This window comes from Peromyscus maniculatus, chromosome 22, assembly GCF_049852395.1.
Source record: "Peromyscus maniculatus bairdii isolate BWxNUB_F1_BW_parent chromosome 22, HU_Pman_BW_mat_3.1, whole genome shotgun sequence".
NCBI classification, from domain to species: domain Eukaryota; kingdom Metazoa; phylum Chordata; class Mammalia; order Rodentia; family Cricetidae; genus Peromyscus; species Peromyscus maniculatus.
The window spans coordinates 39,655,523-39,675,901 of NC_134873.1; the positions used below are offsets into that span (position 1 = coordinate 39,655,523).

At 47.0% G+C, this 20,379-nt stretch overlaps 1 protein-coding gene across 2 annotated transcripts in view; it reads left to right on the forward strand.

Annotated features, from left to right (window-relative positions):
• Window positions 1-20,379, forward strand: part of Plb1 (phospholipase B1) — a 121,104-nt gene that overhangs the window by 36,603 nt on the left and 64,122 nt on the right. The window contains exons 13-18 of one of the 2 annotated variants that reach the window (XM_006984819.4): window positions 30-128; window positions 1,087-1,143; window positions 7,437-7,508; window positions 10,794-10,868; window positions 13,309-13,372; window positions 19,727-19,785. In XM_006984819.4, coding sequence (XP_006984881.3) covers window positions 30-128; window positions 1,087-1,143; window positions 7,437-7,508; window positions 10,794-10,868; window positions 13,309-13,372; window positions 19,727-19,785 — 426 coding nt within the window. Of the gene's footprint in view, window positions 1-29; window positions 129-1,086; window positions 1,144-7,165; window positions 7,233-7,436; window positions 7,509-10,793; window positions 10,869-13,308; window positions 13,373-19,726; window positions 19,786-20,379 lie in introns of those variants that run through there. The other variant, XM_042266896.2, reaches the window with a different exon arrangement.

The window sequence follows — 20,379 nt, forward strand, 5'->3', positions numbered from 1 at the left end:
ATGTATGTGCTCTCTTCTCTCTCCCTCAGGAAACCTGGCAAGATCTCCTGGCCTCCAGCAAGTTCAACAAGCATGAGTCCTTCACAGTGGTTTTCCAGCCTTTCTTCTATGAGGTAGACCCGCCTTCGGTGAGTGAGCCATGTGAGGTGTCGTGAGTATAGGTAGTAGATGGTGAGGAAGCCTGGGCCACACACCTGCCCCTGCCCCCCCCCCACTTCCTCCTCTTCCCATCTCCTCCAGAGAATCCCCAGCCTTTACCCAATATCAGATGTACAGTCTGAGACGATACCACAGTAGTCTCTCGCTCTTTCTCATGCCATCCCCTCACGTAGGCAGATTCTGAAAGGCAGGGTAGCTCCAAAGTGAAGAGCAGGGCCTTGGGGCTGATAGCCTGGCCTAAAGCCCTGCTTCTGGAATGGGCCAACTGTGTGACTTCAGGCAAGTGGTTTGACATCTCCGTGCCTCGGTTTCACATCTGTAAAATGGGGACTGTTACTAATATTCCATCCATCTGGAGTGGACGTCGGGATCCCATGAGCTAAGAACTCAGGGCCTGGGTCCTCTACCTCCATCCCTGGAGAGAGGCCACCTGCATTTCCCTCTCCAAGGTCACTGGTCAAGGAACTACCTGGAGTGTATAGCACTGAGGGAGAGACATGCCTGCCTACCGTGAGCCTTCAGGGCTGTGTCTGGAGAAAATCTTCCAGCTCTTGCCTGTTGACTTCATTGTGTACCTCTAAGACACACCTGCTGTTTAAAGTCCTGGTTCATAAGGAGGAAAGGGCCCCCTGCCCATGCCTCACTGCCTCAACTGAGTTGTCTCCCTGTCACCTGCTCCTGTTCTGAGCTCAGTTTTGGAGGCTCCATAACGATAGAGAACAACTGGAGACTTACCCTCTCCTTGCTGGCTCTGACCTCCAAACCCTAACCCCAGACAGCGCTCCTATACTCATAAAGGAAGGACTAGGGGACAGAGCTGGATGGGCCATGGCCCTGTCCACATGGATCAATCAGTATGTAGAGGCCATCATATCCTGGGGGTGAGGGTCGAGTGACAGAGTCCTTTCTTACCTTATTCCCTTCCAGGAGAGGTCCTCACCCCAGGATCCCAGCACGCTCGCCCTCAGGATCTGGAACAGCATGGTGAGTGTGGAGATGGGAGGCTCATGCCAGCCTATGGGCAGATTCACAAAGGGACAGCCACTGTATCTCTTTGCCCACGGCACCAAGGAACAGGTGCGGGACCCCAGTGGAGATGCTGGCCAAGTTTGACCCCAGAATCTTGACCTACCGATGACCCGAGCTGGTGGGGGGCTCCATCCTGCTTCCCCCAGAGACAGAGCCATGTCCCGAGAGGTTGGCTTCATTTCGGGGCACAGGCCACCCTGCGGTTCCTACTCACTTTTCCTCACGCATGTGGCACCAGGCAGGTTTGAAGGTGTAGGTGGTACCCAGAGCCATCATGGTCTTCAGAGAGATGACCGGGGCTCGAATTAGACCCCGCCTTTCATGCCTGCATCAATTCAGGGTATCGACTCCCCTGCACACGAAACACATGACCCCTGACCCCACCCATTCAGTGTATCTCACCGTTGACGTCATAGTCTGTTGCTCTCCATAGGGTGACAATGATAGGCTTCCCCAGGTCCCCAAAGATTCCCCAGGGCCTTTGGGATTCTTAGTGGATGGAAGGTACCCCAAAGCTTGATGCCCTTTCAGGGCGCCAGGGAGCTTCTTTTACCATTGTCTCCCCATCCCCGCTGCCCTATCTTTAGAATCCCAGCCATGTACATTGGTTTTTCTTCTTCCTTGGATTAGAAACATTTCACTCTTTTTCTCCAACTGGTGAGCTGCGTGGATGAGTATATTGAGTTTCAATTAGTCTAGGGTGACCTGTGGAGATCAGAGCAGGGCACAGAGCAGGAGCAGGGAACAGTGGTAGTGACCCCATGTATGGAAACACTTGGCCCTTTGTCGAGGAAACCCAAGGCCTTTTCCAAAGGCATTTGCTGCCAGAGCAGGCACTGGGCTAGGATAATTCCTCACCAGTGGCTCTCACCCTTCCTAATGCCGTGACCCTTCAATACAGCTCCTCATGTCGTGTTGACCCCCAACCATAACATTATTTTCACTGCTACTTCACAACTGTAATTTTGCTGCTGTTATGAATCGTCATGTCAATGTTTTTTTTGGAGATAGAGGTTTGCTAAAAGGCTTGCAATCCACAGGTTGAAAGCTTCTGCTAGCCTTTCTTCCATGAAGGGCACAGAACAGACCCCAGGCTCTCTGTCTTCCTGTCACCCTCCCTTGAGGACTGTGCCAGCCCAGCCAAACCTCAGGCCTCTACCATGCCATGCTTCCTCAGCCAGCAAGTGTATGACCTTACTCTGCCCTGCCTACTACGAGAGGAGACAGGAGACACCAGGCGTAGCCTCTGTCTTTGTGGACCTCAAGGTCTAGCGGGGAAGGGACCGGTAGCTAGGACAGGGCACATGTGACTGGACCAGCAGGGATGCGCTGGCAGTTCCCCAACCTCAGTATGGACCACAAGGTCAGGAGGGGCCCTGAAGATGGGATGCAAAGTGAACTTGAAGTGGTGTGAGGGAGGAGGCCAGGGCAGACATCCTTGGCAAGAGGACCTCTGTGAGCAAAGGGGTGTGGGGATAATGAGCCGAGTCCAGCAGCGAGTGACAGAGAGAAGGTATGGGGACGATGGGACCCAGAGCACAGCCGAGTCCAGGAACTCAGGAACAGCTGAGGAGAGCACGTCAGGGCGGGGTCCTTTCCCTTTCTCCTGCTGTGGATGTCCTTGGTATTGGCGGCAGTAATGGTGATAACCGGTTTATCAGGCGGCCAAGGGACATTCCCATGCTACTGACCCAGTTTCCTCTCACCTGCTCAAGGGTCACGAGGAGCAAGCAAGTGCCCAGAGGGAAACAGAGGTCTCTCCTTTAGGGCCAAGGGCCTGGGGTACAGCAAGTGTCAGGAGGAGGGCTTCACGGAGGAGGTGACAGTTGTCCTAGGCGGGCAGTCACCGGTCTCTCTCCAGAGCTGTCCACACACCTGCAAGCCCACAGTTTCCTACTAAGCCCCTCAAGGTGCCTGCAGCCCAGAAAGGGAGAGAGGAGTCCCCCAAGTATTTCAGTCCCCCAGTTTCCTCACGGGCAAAATACCAGGCCACCCACCACTCTGCTCGAACCCCACCCACGGCTCCTGCAGGCTTGAATCTGCCCGTGAACGATCTGGAATGTGACAGGTTAGGGCGAGGCGAGGCGTAGAGTGTCAAAGTGCTCTGGCTCCGGGCCCACTTCTGGCTGTTTCTTGACAGGGTGACTTTTTTTTTTCCCTCTCCTCTGCCGAGAGAATTTAATGACCTTCCGCCAGCCTCGGAGGGCTTGTGAAAGAATGGGAGCCTGTGGGCTTCCTCCGCGTCTTTCAGGGCTGCTGCGGTCCCTGGGGAGCAGGGGGAAGCTGGAGCCCCTGGTCTGTGGTTAGCTTACCCGAAACCATTGAGGCCGGTTCCCAGGAGTACTTGGCTTGTTCTAGGCCACATTCAGACACAGAGCTGGGGGGGGGGGGGGGAACGGGACTTTCCTCCTAGACAGGCGGGGGGGGGGGGGTGTAAGAGGAACTGCTGCAATCTCGGGGACCCTCATCTGCCGTTCTCCTGACCACACACCCAGGGCACATCAGTGTGGAAAGGAACCTCTGCTCTGTAGCCCACAGGGCCACGTGCACGGGCCACATCACCGTCTGTCTTCCGTGCCTGCAGACGGCAGGTGTGAACTCTAAGCACCACACATAGGCAGAGGTGGTGAGCGGTGCTTTCGTCTGCACACACCTGGAGTAGAACTCTCCCAGCTGCAGGATCCGCCTGGTCCCAGCCCTGGCGGCAGCTTGCACCCCTTATACAAAGCAGAAGAAGATTTGTGTTTGGGCAGAACTCATGCTCTCTGGGATCTTTCTGCTGCTTCCCCTGCAAATTCTGGAAATTCTTGTATAGTGGTAATGAAGGGACACACCTATGGGAACATTAAATCCCAGGTCCTTCCAGCAATCATAACACCCTATGTTAAGTCTCACAGCAAGATGCTAGCGCCACCAGGCAGGGAAGAGGATGTAAGAAGTGTTCATACTTCAGAACTCTTGCCAGATCTGTTTTTTAAAAATGTATTGCATTTGTTTATTGAGGGGAGGGGGTGAGCTGTGGTGTGCATTTGAAGGCCAGAGGACCTCCTGCCAGATTATGCCAGGCTCGGTGGCCAGGGCCTTTTCCTGCTGAGCCGTTTCCCCAGCCCCCAGAGATCTTAAGATCACCCTCATCGTCCCCATGTACTAGCTAATTTCATGGTGGCAGAGCAGAGTGGAGGAGACTCTTAGCGATTAAGGGACCAGAAGATGGAGTAAAAGCAAGGATGAGACCAGGGACAGATGCCCCCCCCCGGGGGGGGGGCGGCGGGGATAGTGCCTTTGTGTACAGCCGTGGGTGGTGGAGGAAGTAATTGGGTTTTCTATCTTCTCTGAGGATTCAGGGTTAGAACAGGTGTGAACACTGGGTGACTGATGCGGGAACATTTAACTTAAGGCTTGCTGTTGCCTGGGCCTTGAGACATGATCCCAACTCTATAACCAGGCTGTCCTCAAACATAAGCAATCCACCTGCCTCAGCCTCCCAAATGTTGAGATTATGGGCGTGTACCATCAAGCCCATTTCAAGATAAGGTTCTAAACAAGAAGCAGGTTTATTGGACAAACCTATAAACTCTCCTTCTCTGGGGTCCTTAAGAGATTAGGAGATTAAGATATTAAGGGTTCTGTTGAATTCATTCATCCATAGGATAGATGCAGTTTCTTTCCAGATTCTCCCCTAGATTCTGACTTTCTTGAAAGACTGAGGAGGAGGAGAAAAATGCAGTGCAGTTGACCTCCTGACCCTGGCCGTTAGCCAGTCTCCCCCGCCCCCCCCCCCCCAATGCTCCCTTTGTGAACCACCTGGGCCCGGTTTCTAGGAGTGGCCACCATCAAAATAAAACTGAAAGAGTTTGCGAGCCCCTTTCCTGCCCCACTCTGGCTGGGTCTGGAGACGCAGGCGGCCACTCCTTGTCTGGAAGTGACTGTAACTAACTGTACCCCCTTATTGGACTCTCCTGCCACTGGATCAGAACAAGCCACAAATCCTGAACGTTCGTTCCTTCTGAGGCACAAATGCAAAATTATTAGATCTTGAGGGGAATCCGAATCTTCATGGTTTTAGACGCGTGCCAGCTAGACACGGGTGTCCAAGCCAGTAACTACATCCCTGTCAAAGTCCATGTAAAGGGGGAGGGGGACACAAAGCTGCTCCAGAGCCTGGCACCGTGGGCGTGGCAGGGTTGAGAGCGAAGGATAAGGCTCCCAAACAGGAGGGAAAAGGCTTGTGCAAAAGACACTCTGATCCCTCCAAGCCACTGCAGGGTGGTGGTTTGTTTTTTGTTTTTGTTTTTGTTTTGTTGTTGTTGTTTTTTTTTTTTTTTGGTTTTTTTTTTTTTTTTTTTTTTTTTTTTTGGTTTTTCGAGACAGGGTTTCTCTGTGTAGCTTTGCGCCTTTCCTGGAACTCGCTTTGGAGACCAGGCTGGCCTCGAACCCACAGAGATCTGCCTGCCTCTGCCTCCCGAGTACTGGGATTAAAGGCATGTGCCACCACCGCCCGGCCGGTTTTTTTTTTTTTTTAAGTTCTCTCTTTGCATCCCTCCCTCCCATCCCTTCCTCTCTGTCTCTTTCTCTCTGTCTCTCTGTGTGTGTCTCTGTCTCTCTCTGTCTCTCATATCTGTCTCGCTCATATCCAGGATCTCACGTAGCCCAAGCTGGCCTTGAACTTGCTACGTAAGTGAGAATAACCCGGAGTTTCTGACCCTCCACCTCCAAAGTGCTGGGATTACAGGCACTAACTGGATCTTTATTCAGCACTGGGATCAAACCCAGGGTTCAAGCATGCTAGGCAAGCACTCTACTGAGTGAGATGCATCCCTAGTCCATAAAAAGAAGTTTTAAGCCGGGCGGTGGTGGCGCACGCCTTTAATCCCAGCACTCGGGAGGCAGAGGCAGGCAGATCTCTGTGAGTTCGAGGCCAGCCTAGGCTACCAAGTGAGTTCCAGGAAAGGCTCAAAGCTACACAGAGAAACCCTGTCTCGAAAAACCAAAAAAAAAAAAAAAGTTTTAAAAACATCCTCCCTTGGGCTGGGGATGTGGCTCAGTAGAAGACACTTGCCTGGCCTGCAGAGGGCATGATCTTGATCTCAAGCACTGAAGAAAAGCAACAAAAACCCCTACATCTAATCCGATTGCCTTTATTCCCCTTCATCCCCGTTTCTCTGGCGCTTTGCCAAAGTTCTGATGTGATGGTTCCACCTGGTGCTCTTCTCAGCACCATCTGTCTGTTGTCCGGTGGCCTTGGTGGTCATGGTACCCACCATTCATTCTCAAGTTGCTAGCCGGCCTGTTGTGAGTGTGGGGGCCGAGCTGCTTTTCCCTCTCCGTAGCCCAGCTCAAGACTGGGACCCGTTTGACTTCCTGTGCAGTGGTGTAAACTTCAATCCAGAGGGTGGTTTTTCTTTTTTAATTGTACCTGGGTTTATGTGCAGGTAGATCGGTGGTCCTCAAACTGTGGGTTGCAACCCCTTTTGTGGGCGGGGATGGGGGGTGGGGTGTCACAGATCAGACATCCTGCATATCCAAGATTAACATTACGATTCATAACAGTAGCAGAATTAGTTATGAAGTAGCCATGAAAATAATTTCATGGCCGGAGGTCACCACAACACGAGGAGGAACTGTATTAAAGGGTCACGGCATCAGGACGGTGGAGAATCACTGATGCACATGATAGCGACAGGCAGAAAGAAGTCAGGGCAAAGGATACGTGCATTCCACATGCTGCTCAGGCTTGACCTTCCTCCTTATCTTGACTGCCCTGGCTATGGAAATCTGCATCAGTGCCCAGCCAACTGGACACAGGGGGAGGACATGATGCCAAGTATGGTAACCACCCTGGGGTGATCAGAAAGCCATGTGACCCGCTGCGAAATAATCTGTTTGGATTCAATGTCAGTCTGCCTTGGATACCTGCTCCAAACCACGCTCGGTTTCTCCTCCTGGGGAGAGGGGCTAGGAAATCCTGTCAAAAAAACAACCCCCCCCCCCAAAAACCACTCATCCTCACACAGTGGTCTTCACTACCGAATCCCCAGGAAGATGTAGGCTGCATCCCCTGAGAGTTGAGCTTTCAACCCCTAGGTCTAGGACACAGAGCTGGAAATGCCCGCAAGGGGCTACTGATCCAAGACTGAAACTCGGGGGGACTCCCTGGTGGGAGGGGCCCATCTCAGGAGTGCCACGGGGTAGGGCTGGGGCTGATACCTGCCTGAGGCTTCTGTTTTAGATGTCACCTTCTTTTCTAGATGAAACCAGTGGGTCACAAAGATGAGATATTCGATGCAGCAGAGAGAAAGACGATGCAATGTCCATCTCAGGTAGGAGACTCTGGACTGGACGAGGCGAGATGTGGGTGGCGACGTGGACTTTACTGAAAAGTGGGGTCTTACGGAGACATCGGCCCCGAGAGTCTTGGGTCTGTTGCTCTGGGCTTGAGCACAGGTTGTACATGTAGCTGTCCTAAAACTTATTCCTATGGAATGTGGGAGCAGTACTAGCAGAGTGAAGGCCCTCCATACCTGTGGGTGTCCCAGGAACAAAACCATAGCTTATTGGCCTCCAGCTATGGTCCCTCTAACTTTCTTGGGGCCCCAGGTACCAGTTCGAGGCCTTCCTCTTCCTCAGGAGGCAGAGTTGATGAGTTCCTAATGCGTGTTGAAGTCTGTATCCTAAATATGTGTCCAATATGTAATAGACATAAGATAGTCTTTCCAAATACAGGGATGGGGAAATAACATCAGTGATGGAAATTCCTTCTCTTGTGGGATACAGGTTGATTAGGGGGAGCGGGGTGCTTTCTTGATGAATTAGTAAGTTTGCTGTGGCTAGACAAACCTCTTTTCCTCTTTGCTATGGCTTCCAAGAAGCCTACAGTGAGGTCCTCTTCTGTCAGATACATGTGTTTAGCCAGGGGATACAGACCGCTGAGGTAGAGATCTAGAGAGCACCAGAGATGGCTGGCTTGGGAATAGACCATTTCAAAGCCCCAGGGACCTTCTTCAGGGGGTCAAGAGCCAACAAGAGGAAACAAAAATATTAAGGAAAGGAAAACCTAATTGATCTTTGAAGTATTGTTATATGGAATTGAGTGGGACTTTTGAGGCCTTTCTTCCAGAAAACAAGGACTTGGTTGTCAGGCCTACATTAGGCCTAAACCTTGGTGCCATGTAGTTGTACTTAAATCATTTCAATGGAAAGTGTCTTAGTGATTGGAACTTCTAGTGCAGTTTGGAGTTCTTCCATTTGAAAAATGTGATATTTGCATGGGATTGTTTGAATCTTGTTTTCTAGTCCCTCCCCATCACCACCCTCATAGTCTGAAGGTAGATTTTTCTCTTGATAAAGGAACAAAAAAGGTGAACATCTTGTTTGTAAATAGGTGTCTAGTAACTAGTGGTAAACTTGAAATGGTAGAATTCTTTAAAGCCTAATTCTAGATAGCCTTAAGAAAATGTATCTTAATTACTTTTGAACCTGTATTCACCTTGTTTTTTTCAAATATCTTAAGTTATATTTTCTTTTTCAGAGCTGCTTCTTATTTGGGGCTACTTTTTTTTTTTTAAATTGAGGCGTAATTCATAAAAGGGTATATTGTTTTGATGAGACTTTTTACATCTGTGACTGGATGTCTTTCTTTAGTCTTCCAAGAAGGGCCATTTTACTTTTTTAGAGTTACTTTTAAAAGTCATGAGGTCAACAACTTGGACTACTATGCATGTAAGTGCTAATGCAAATTAAAGCCCAAGTTGACCTCCAGCAGCAGTTCATTCTATGTTGACAGTGAGAGAACACTTTGCCTGTTAGGATACTGTTACTCATGGACTGAAATGCTGAAAAACCCCTCCCCCTATTTTGTTTTTTTTGCAAAAATCAAGGTATATTCTAGGGTTTCCTGGTTGACCTCAACAGATAAACTGAGATGATAGTCTTAGTTCAGAAATGATCTGAATGTAGATTTACAGTCTACGTGTACAGCTGGCTAAGTGAGATCACTTTCACAGTTCTGCATGTATCCCATCGGCTCCCCATTAGTCACTGAACTCTTAAAACTGGTATTGTAACATTATCACAATGTTTTGCACCAATTTTATAAACTTTACAGTACAATATGTGTTCCTTTTCTGAGGCAAACCAAAGGTATATTTCTCAAGGTTCTGCTGCTATCAGCAGCGTTGATGGAGGATTTTTTATACATTTGTAATAAATAGAAATAAACCAGAAAAAAAAAGAAGAAGAAAAAAGTGGTGGAGGAAAAGGTGAACACTGCAAGAATACTCAAAAGGGCTGAGAGTTGCAAAAGCCAAGATTGGCTTTGCATAGTAAATGGAATAGAACAGCTCTGAACTATAGCTTACTTTTCCTGGTTTGGTCTGACAGAATGATTGAATGCTTTTGTACAAAAATCAGAGCCTTAAAAACAAGGATTTGGTGAGATTGTAAAATGGTGTGCCACTTTGGCAAAACAGTTTGGTGGTTGGTCAAAATGCAAAACATTGTTACTCTGTTACTCAACAATTCTACCCTTAGGAATATAACCTCAAACTACTGAAAATGTGCACCTATGAAACATGTACATGAAGGTTTACAGCAGTGTGTTGCTAATAGTAAAAAAGTTAAAATAGCTCAAATAGCTATCAAATACTGGAGAGAAATAAAATGTGGCTTATTCATACAATAGAATATTATTAAGACATAAAAATGAATGAGAAACTGACAGATTAAATGACTTTGGTGAACCTTCATAATTTCATTTGTAGATCTTTCCATTTCTAATTTATAAATACATTTGAGGTTATAAATTATAAATGTACTGCCTCCTGTCAACATGGTATACTTCTATTTGATGATTTCTGTATCAAACATTATATGGAAATGTTTCCAAGTATTTTCTGTATTAACTGTGAATGAATAGAACAAAATAAATTGCCTGTGATGGGAAAAAAATATTTTCAATGAAATAAAAAGATTTTCTTAATAAAAAAAAAAAAAAACCAACAAGAGGAAAAGCAGCAGAGAGAGGTTTGGCTTCTTGGAGAAGATACGCGTAAGATCGCAATGTTAGAATCCAGCCACTGCCCAGGCCACAACACCCATAGCAGCCTTTTCCCAGGCACAGAGACCGACAGGCACCTCCCAAGTCCCTAGCTAACAGACCTCTGGGGCCAGGGTCTCATTTATGGCCAAGGGAGTATTAATCACACATCCTCTTTCCTAGCCTTTCCCCTGGCTCCTGTCTGGCTTGCAGGCTTACACTGTGAAACCTCCCCCAATCCCATTCTGCCACTTGGGCTCTGTACCTCTCTTGAGAGACCCCACCATGCTGTGGGGTTTCTCTCTGGTCCTGGGCTCTGAACTGTCCTTGGAGCCCACACCATGAATGTTGTATCTGTCCGCTTGCCTGTGACACTCCTAACATGTTTAATGGGTTCCTTACTCCCCAATACTCCTCCTCAGTGTCTCTCTTGAACCTCTCCCCCCCCCCCCCCCCGCACCTGAAACCTTTCAACATGAATGTTCCAGTTAACCATATCGATGATGATGAATTTGATTATTATGGGATGGGAGAGCTCTGGGTCATGGCTGCATGTTACCTTTCTCTGCAGGAGAGCCCCTATCTGTTCACCTACAGAAATAGCAACTACCAGACCCAACGGCTGAAACCCATAGGAAGGCTTCAGGTAAGGGAACGACAGCCTTGTGTCTTGGTTAGCTTCCACTTGGTTCTCTGTGTCCTGAAAGCTCCGTTTGCCTCTGGGCATGCTGAAAGCTGCAGTTATGGGAACTGCAACAGGTCCCTGAAATTCAGCCAGAGCGACCGGAGGGGGATGGGGGTGGGCAGTGAAGGACCTCGAGGGTATGTGTGGCTTGCTTTTGGTGGCCTGGATCCACACACACCCTCTTAGACCTATCTCCCTGCAGCTCTCACAGCATCATGAGGTGTTGGGGTTCCGTGGCACTGTGACAAGGTACCCCAAACCCTCCACAAATCTCTGGCTAGTCCTTGAACCTTTCATCTGAGGAGAAAGAAAAGATAATTGTCAGGGTAGTGGGGAGAAGTGAGGTGAGGTCTGGAACCCAGGTAGTTTGGGGACCAGAGAGCCTTAAAGTTGACCCGTACCCACACTGTTCGCCTCTCTCATTACGGCTTGATTATGGTTTATCTCAGAGTCGCCTGGATGCTTCCTGCTGAGATTAGATAGGGCACTTTGCACTCCCCAAGGCACTCACACAGCGAAAGTTTGATGTCTTTGTTACCAGAGAACCAGGACAAAGGTAGATAAAGATGACTTGGTTCTTCTCTCCCCATGGGAACACTCACACCAAGTGGTAGCCTGGACTTCTAATCTTAAGAGACCCAATGTGAACGATTCCGGAGTTACCAATGACCCCCATATTTTCTAATATCGTAGATGCATCTAGAAGGAAGCAGGCAAGTGAGATGAAGCCACTAGCTCTATGTTCAAATCCAGAGTTTTCCATATCCTGGCTCTGTGTTGATAAGCAAGGCCCTTAACCTCCCCCATGCCTTTGGCTTTTTCATTGGGAATTAGTGACTGTAATAATATTACCACAGAATTCTAAAGTGCGTTAAGAAATAGAAAGCGCTTATTCCCCTGTCTGGAATGCAGTGACTCCTATTGAAGTGTTGGTATTGTTTTCTACGTATTGCTAATTTCCCTAAGGATACATTATTAAGTCTCTTGTACACCTCTAGAATGCAAGCTCAGAGAGGCAAGGACTCGGGGCCAGTGCCCAGGTATGATCTGTTAGGTGACTCAGTAGGTGGATACATTGGATTCTAGATATGAGACTTTAAACCACAACTAGAATACACTGCCGCTCCAAAAGGAACATGCTGTGGTAGAGAAATGGACACCCCAGCCAGCAATGACATACACTATAACAACATGACATACACTATATGGTATATTGACATACACTATAATAACATACACTATAACAACATGACATACACTGTATGATATATTGACACACACTATAGTAACATACACTATAACAACATGACACATACACTATATGATATATTGACATACACTATAGTAACATACACTATAACAACATGACACACACTATATGATATATTGACATACGCTATAACATACACTATAACAACATAACATACACTGTATGATATATTGACATGCACTATAATAGCATACACTGTAACAACATGACACATATACTATATGATATATTGACATACATTATAATAACATACACTATAACAACATGACATACACTATGTAATACATTGACATACGCTGTAATAACAACTGGAATTAAAATTTTGTGTCGGGTCTTCTGGGAATACAGAGGAAGAAAGCCCAACTCAGAAAGTTCAAGATAACTTTCATAAAGGTACCCACCCATGGTCTCAGTGTTGAAGAATGACGAGGGATGAGCCTGGTGGATAGAAGGGTAAGAAAACGGAAGAGAAAAAGGAGAGTAAGGAGAATGACTTAGGCAAAGGCTCGGGGGTTGGGAGAGTATCAAGGCTTTGGTCAAGGACAGACTAGAGTCGGATCAATGGATTTGATGCTGAGGTTGGCAAATGGCAGCTGTTTATTTCTCCGGTCAACAAGTAATATTCATTTTCTGTAAGGCTTAGCACCGTTCTCATCTACGGGCACACAACGATAAACAGCTTACCCAGAACGGCCCGACTTCACTGAGAACTGAGGCAGGGGAGGGTCACAGTTAAGTCTTCCTGAGAGAGAGAGAGACCACTGCGAATGGAGAGGAGGGGCCCCCCAGCCTGAAGGAGGGGACACCGTTGAGGACAGCAACATTCTGAGCCAGAGTATTAAAGGCTCAAGCTCAGGTGGAAGAGGCGGAGACAGACCAGAGCAATGTGTTGGGGACAGTGAGCTATGAGGTTGAGAGAGAGAGAGAGAGAGAGAGAGAGAGAGAGAGAGAGAGAGAGAGAGAGAGAGGGAGAGAGATCGAGATCTTAACAGACATGATAGTTCTATTCTGTTTTTATTGTAAGTGGTCTTTTCCAATATCTAGGTCCAACACCCACTACCACCGCCACCCGCTGTCCCCAGGCTCTACTCTGGTGGATGCATTTATTTTTCCCTGTGTGTCTCATTCCAGGCGAGAGAAGGCACAGAATTCAGCTGTCCTGACAAGGACCCTTCAGACGCAATCCCCACCACAGGTACATGGCTCTTGTGTTCCGAGAGTTCTCAACTCACTTGAGGGCTGAAATCCAAGTCAGAGCAACTTTAAGACAGCAAGGATTCCCAAGATCTGAATCAAGATGGGTGAGAAGGTCCAAGACAGTGTTTATGGCCCTGCATGAGGCCATAAGGTCATGTTTATGCTTGATTATCCTTTAACTAAAATAATAGCATCGTTATCAGGAAGCGTTTATTGAGCATTGACCCCATGTCAGGTCCTGATGTGCAAGGAGCCTCAGGGTTGGTGAGTGCATTGTTCCTATCTTAAAACCTTGGTGGGTGAATCGGTTTGTGTCATTTCTCACTGTTTCTCTCCTTTTCCTTCCTCCCTCCCTCCCTCCCTCCCTCCCTCCCTTTCTCTCAAGACAGGGTTTTATCTATGTAGCTTGGCTGTCTTGGAACTCACCCTGTAGACCAGGCTAGCCTCGAACTCAGAGATCCACCTGCCCCTGCCTCCCGAGTGCTGGGATCAAAGGTGCAGACCATCACTCCTGGCTTCGCTGTATTTCTAAAATGTTGCTGGGCTCTGAATATGAGAGTCATGAAATGTTCTGGGTGGTCATTAGCGATCTTCCTAAAGAGGAAGCCACTTAAACACTGTAGTTTTCTTGGCAGGTAAAGTAGCTTGGGAAATGATGTCTGTACATACGGGAAGTCACACAAAGGTCTTCATGGGACCCAGATGACCCAGAACCCTAGCTAAGACATTAGTGCTGTATGCGCTCATGCTGGGCATTGGCGGATAATTAGATATGCTCACTTCTCAGTTTGTGCGTTTGTTCATTTGCTGGCGAGTTGTTGAGTATCTCCTATAAGCCGCTCAGTAGTGTCTGTCCTAGCTGATCTAAGCTAACTTCTGACCTGGATTACTGAAAAGAGAAAATTGAATTTGGAGAAGTTACAATACTTAAAAGGACTCTCACATCCATTGTAATATTGTCTCCCCTCTCACCAAAGCCTGGGTACAAAGTTTATTCTTCAAAGCTGTCATGTAACAAAGTGGGCAATCATATTTAACCTGTTATCGTCACAAAATACTTAAAAAGAAATCGTGTTTAGTCTGTGGTTTTAGAGCCTGAATACCCAACATTCGATGGCCTGTCTCTTTGGTGATCCCCTGTGTGGCAAAGTTAAAATCGTGGTAGAGAAATAGGAAGAGAATTGACAAACGGAGTCATGTGTTGGGGTCGCCTTCATTTGTAACCACTCACTCTCATGAGAACTAATTCACCTTGCAAGGCCAGCGTTAACCCTGTCCAAGGGCGGCCTCCCAGCCCCCGGTGACCAGATTACTTTGTATTAGGTCCATCTCTTCAGTTTCTACCTCCCCCACACCACCATATCAAGGACCAAGCCTCCAGAACTTGAATCTTTGGGGGACCAAACCACATCCAAGCCCCACAGAAGTGGTGCAGATCGTACATGAAGATGAGTTTAGTCTTTCGACGTCTTACTCCTGCGTTTGATGACGCTGCATTCCTATTGATTTATTTACTGGTGGACTTTAACAGCCGAAAGGAATGATCATCTATATATGTGTGCCCTCCCACAGTAAAAACCCTCATTCTGAGGCGTAGATAGAGGTATATGTAGAGATACGCATATATCTAAATAAAGATAGAATATCAGCTGGAAGGTTTTAATAGCCATACTTTAATCTTATCATTCTGAAAGGATGATCTGTGTTCTGCAATCTCCCGAAATTGTGTTTCTGTCATGGCAACCATCCATTGGAACCTGCCATGCAGTAGAACCTATCTCCACATCTAAAAACCAGATAAAGTGCAGTCTTCCTTAATCCCTGACCCTAGTGACCATTGCGTTTATGAGTGCTGGAAGAAAGTCAAGATTAGGAGATCTCAAGACTTTACGATCTGAGATACGTCAGTGATAGACACTGTTAAAGTAATCACACAGATAGGTGATCCAAGCCTCCTTCCACTGGGCTAACCAAATGGCCTAGGACTGAACCACACATGCTTGTCCAGTGACATTTACACTCATTTAAGAGTGTTGGGGGAGACCTGGGAGTCCCCTGGGAGGTATCTGTCAGGAAAACAGCCACAAATAAGTGGGCAAAAGATCACATGGCTATTTTCCTTCGATTGTTACCATGTTTCTGGGAAGTTCTTCCCCTCTGTGGAGCCCGTGATTGCTAAATGAAATGAGATCATATGAGACACAATCCTAACAGAGTTGGCCATTTCTTACACCCTCCGCTGGCTTAGCAAGTGGGCAGAGCCACTAAATACTTACTGAGCAGCTCTGAATTACTGAGAATTTTGAATTCATCCAATGAATTCTCAGAGTTGACATGTCAACTAGGCCATAGTACCACCACTCAAATACTGTCACTGAGACTATGGTATAAAAGAACTATTTTGCCCTCTAAATTATTTTCAAATCCCTTTCTGTGGTCCTTTCTTGGTGTGTTCCCCTCAACCCACAGATGCGTAGATCAAAAACGATGTAACAAAATAGGATACCGCCTGTCATCACTGGCCATGGTCCCTGGTGGCCTAGGGGCCTATTCTCTCACACCAGAGCTTGAGGGTGGTAGGACCTCGTCAGCTGATCTATGGGGCTTTGGGGATGAGATGTGGGAAGTTGGTGTAGGTAATTTTTTTTATAACCAATCAACATTTGGAATTCAATAAAGAATAAAGGCTTGTGCACCTGTAGGATATGTAAAGCGCTTTATGAACGCTGATAGTTTGATACTAGCTGGCCCTTCCTCTCATATAGCTGGGATGACTTAAATATCGACTCGGGGTCTACTGCTGACTTCAGTTTTTTTTCCAAAAATGGCACTGAGGAGTGAGAGGAGACATGGCCCATTGCCTATCCGTTGAAGGCAAGCTCCCAATTCTAATTCCATGCAATGGGAACAAGCTGTAGCTTGTGAGGCTAGGAGACACCAATGTGCTGCCTGTGTGTGCCTATCACCGGCAGTATGAATCAAAAAGGTACATCCACTTCAGTTACTGCGCCTTTCTAAACTCCCAGTGCTGCTTATTTACCCCAGTCGGCTAAAGTGAGCTCTCCCAAAGCTCAGGTGAGGAATGACCATGTTCCAGCAGTAGGCAGTCCCTCACCAGACCTTTCACTTTATTGTGACCCAAGAGCCAATGCTCAGTGGAGGTTGTGAAGCCATCTCCCTGTTCAAGAGACTTATGACTTGGCGTAGTAGCCTGTCATAAGCAAGAAATGTTGTCCCATGGGAACTAAGAGCCTGCCTGTCCCTCAGGACATCCAGCCTACTGAGCAAATTCAGATTCTCCCCAAAAGACTCAAATAAAAACAAATTGAGAATTTAATGAAGGAACCACCAAAATGCTAAAGAATCAGGTAGAACTTTGAAATCTGAACACAGGATGGTGAAAATTGGGCCCCTAGTTAATATGGGGAAATAGTCATTGAAATTGGGACCCTCCTATTGCTATATTAAACAACATGGACAAAATGTGTAGAAAATAAAATTAGTGAACCAGAGGACAGATCTGGGGACATTCTTTGGATGCCAGCATCCACTGAGGTGTGATAACTGTAGAAATGAGAAAGTAAGTCAGGTAAGTCAGTGGAATTAGCCTCTACAGCCATGGTTTCCATGTCAACAGATTCAAACAATAATGGCTCAATAATGTTCAGACAAAGAGTACCATCTATAATGAAATTACAGGCTTTGTTTTAATACTCCCTAAACAATCCATTATCACTTTTTCCTTTTTCTGAGATAATCTAATTACATCACTTCTCCTTTCTCTTGTCTTCCCTTCAAACCCTACAATCTATCCCTCCTTGCTCCCCAAGTTTCTTATTTAAACCTTTGAGATCTGTAAAAGTCAACCATCACAGGCTACATAACCTTTCATTCAAGCTAATATGTTTTACTAATATACTTATGACTAATACATAGTAATCATCCGTACGAGACATGAATACAATGTATAACAATCAAATCTGGAAAACTGGCATATACAACACCTCGGACCTGTATCATTTCTAAGTGAAATTAATATGTTTCTTGTACTCCTCCTATGAACAAGGTACCCATTTATTCATATACACTTAGATTAAAATCTCCAAAGGCAGAAATGGGGTTTTATTCTAATGTCAGTAAATTACCATCATAGTGGAAATCTTTTCATAAGATCCTTAAAATTGCCGAGCAAATGGATTGGGAAGCCCTAGCTAACAAAGAGAGCACATGGACTTTTTAGATTTCAGCATCAGATAGTTCAAGTTGTTGGGCTACACAAGAATAAAACTCCAAACTGCTAAACGCTACTCCTGAGTATGACTTGTCATGGGCAGAGGCCATTTCTCCATCGTTACTCGGGTGTAGACTGCTCACTGTTCATAATACCCCACCAAAGCTTGGATGGCCTTCTGATAAAGGACTCTGTAGAAATGCCCATGAGTTAATGATGAGTATCAGTCTTCTTTCAAGGTAGTGAACAGTTTGTTCCAGATAACATTAATCAGGCCACATAAATTTAATCTTATCTCGAAATACTTGTCTTTCCAGAGAGAGCAATTGCTCAAGTGTTTTACTCAAGTTCTGAGTCTTTATCACACGCAATGGTGTTAATAAACCTCAAACCAAGGTCTACAGAATATAAAGCCAAAGAAATGCATGGGTTGTATCATAACAGTAGAATGCCAGATAAGCCAGCTCCTCCCACCAAGCCTTGCTTCATAGGGCCTATTCTCTCTGGCTGAGAATACAGAGTGTCCAACTAGAGAAGCCACTCCAGAAACAAACTGTTTATACACGCGCACGTGTGCGTGCACACACACACACACACACACACACAGTGGGGGAGCAGAGGAGATCTGTCTATGTGTGCATATATTCTGTGTGCATATATTCTGTTTCATTTCTAGCCACCAAATTTAAGAGGTAATTATGATCTATCTGAGCTGCTGTTTACATTTTTTGTAAACTTTATTTTGCACGCACATGTATAAATGTGTGTGGGTGTACTTGTGCCGTGGAGCATGTGTGGAGGTCAGAGGTCAACTTACAGGAGTTCTCTTTCCACCCTGTGGATCCTCAGGAGAAAACTCAGGTCTTTAGGCATGGTGGCAGGAACTTTTTACGTACTAAGCCATCTGAGCTTTTTTTTTTTTTTTTCTCAGCCTATAATAAATGTTGGAGCTGTGGAGGCAAATCTGCCCAGCGCCTTCACACTTTATCAACTGCAAAGACTTGCCCTGACCTTTGCATACCAGTCGGCATTTAGAGAATTCACTATTATGGCCCTGAGAAATAGAGCGATTGCCTGTCGTCAACACAAGCTAAAATAAACCACTTTGGAGTTGAGGGAATGGGTCTTATTTTCTGGTGTGCTTTTTCCCCCCCTCACCAACCGCTCATAGCCTGATTTCTCTGGGAAGAGGTCATTTTCGAGTTTCCATGCTTAGCCCTGTAGGCGTGTGTTAATGTGTACAGCTGGGTCTGTGATTTGATATTGTTCTGCTAACCATATAGAGTAGCTGTGGGAAGCTGGGAAAGGGCACGTAGGCTGCTGTAATCACGTAAAGGGAACGTGCATGTGTGTGTGTGTGTGTGTGTGTGTGCGCGCGCGCGCGAGCACTGAATTCAAGACGTGATGATGGGGGGAGGAAGACTCTAAAGATGTATAGTGACTCCAGGGTCTAGAAACAAGATGCCACCATCAGGCTTTGCAATGGCAGCCACGGTTGCGTGAGCCAATTTGTACCTAGACCTAGAAGCAAACAGTTAACGGTCTCATCCACAAATGCAGAAACGGACCACACTGCCCATGGCTTCAAAATAAAAAAGTGCTTTTCAGTAGTTCTCAAAATGTAATACCCAGATAGAGCTGGGTGCAGCTACGGTGCCTGAGGATTGGTTAAACAAGCAAGTTCTTAGACTCACTAAAGACCTCCTAAATCTGAAGCTCTTGGGAGTTGGGGGAGAGGGGGATCATAAGTGATTTAACAAGCTCTCCAGGTGATTCCAGCACAACCCAGTTTGAGGACCGCTAATCTATATACTCTCAAAGGCATGCGGTCACGACCACGCGTGTGTTCGTTTACATCGTGTCCTCGGAAGCACTAGGGGCGTTTTCCCTTCCCAGTGAAAGTCCTCAGTGGGAGTGGCAGCTGCCCCTCTACAAGAAGCATGAAAGTGGTAGAGAGGTTTCCAGGGGAGGGGACAGAGAACTGAGATGCCTCTGAGCATTCTTTCCATTGAGTGGGATGCAGCCCGCAATTACTCGAGCCTGAGTTGGCTGCTGGTGGGAACCAGGTCCAGGGTCTTCCTGAAATCCTCATTTTCCATTCACCCCAGATTTGCTTTTTAGTTCACAGGCTGAGGCCGGCTGACATCAAGGTGATTGGAGCGCTGGGCGACTCTCTCACGGTAGGTGACCTCAGCTGTAGAAGCAGTAGGAGGAGATTTTGTTGATGCTTTTGAGACTGGGTTTCATGTAGCCCAGGCTGGCCTCTAATTCACTATGTAGCTGAGGTTGGCCTTGAACTCCTGATCTTCCTGTGTCTACTTCCCAAGTGTTGGGGTTACAGCTGTGTGGGTCCAGCTGAGAGAGGAGATTTTAGTGACCATGAAAACGTGGAACTGAAAGTTGAGGTTTTAATCCTCGCATGTTTCTGGTCCCGATCCCCAGACCCTCCGTGTTCCCACTGCCTAGCATCTAGCATGCCTTGCACAGTGTGATTCCCATTCCACCCAATGCTGGGAAAGCAGGAGGGACCCCGGGGGAACATGAGTAACAAAACGAAGTTACATAGCCCGTGTCTGTAGTGGGACAGCATCTTCTGGCATGTCTCCAAAGACCCAGCCAGTCCTCTGTTTGTCCCTGTAGACAAGCTAAGAGGCTACTGCTCAGACAGGCCAAAGAGGTGATGGGCTAGGACCAATGGGTATGGAGGTGGGGATGAGAAATGAGGAGCAATGGAAGAAGTAGAGGTCCCCGCCACCTCTGGAGCTGCCCCGGGG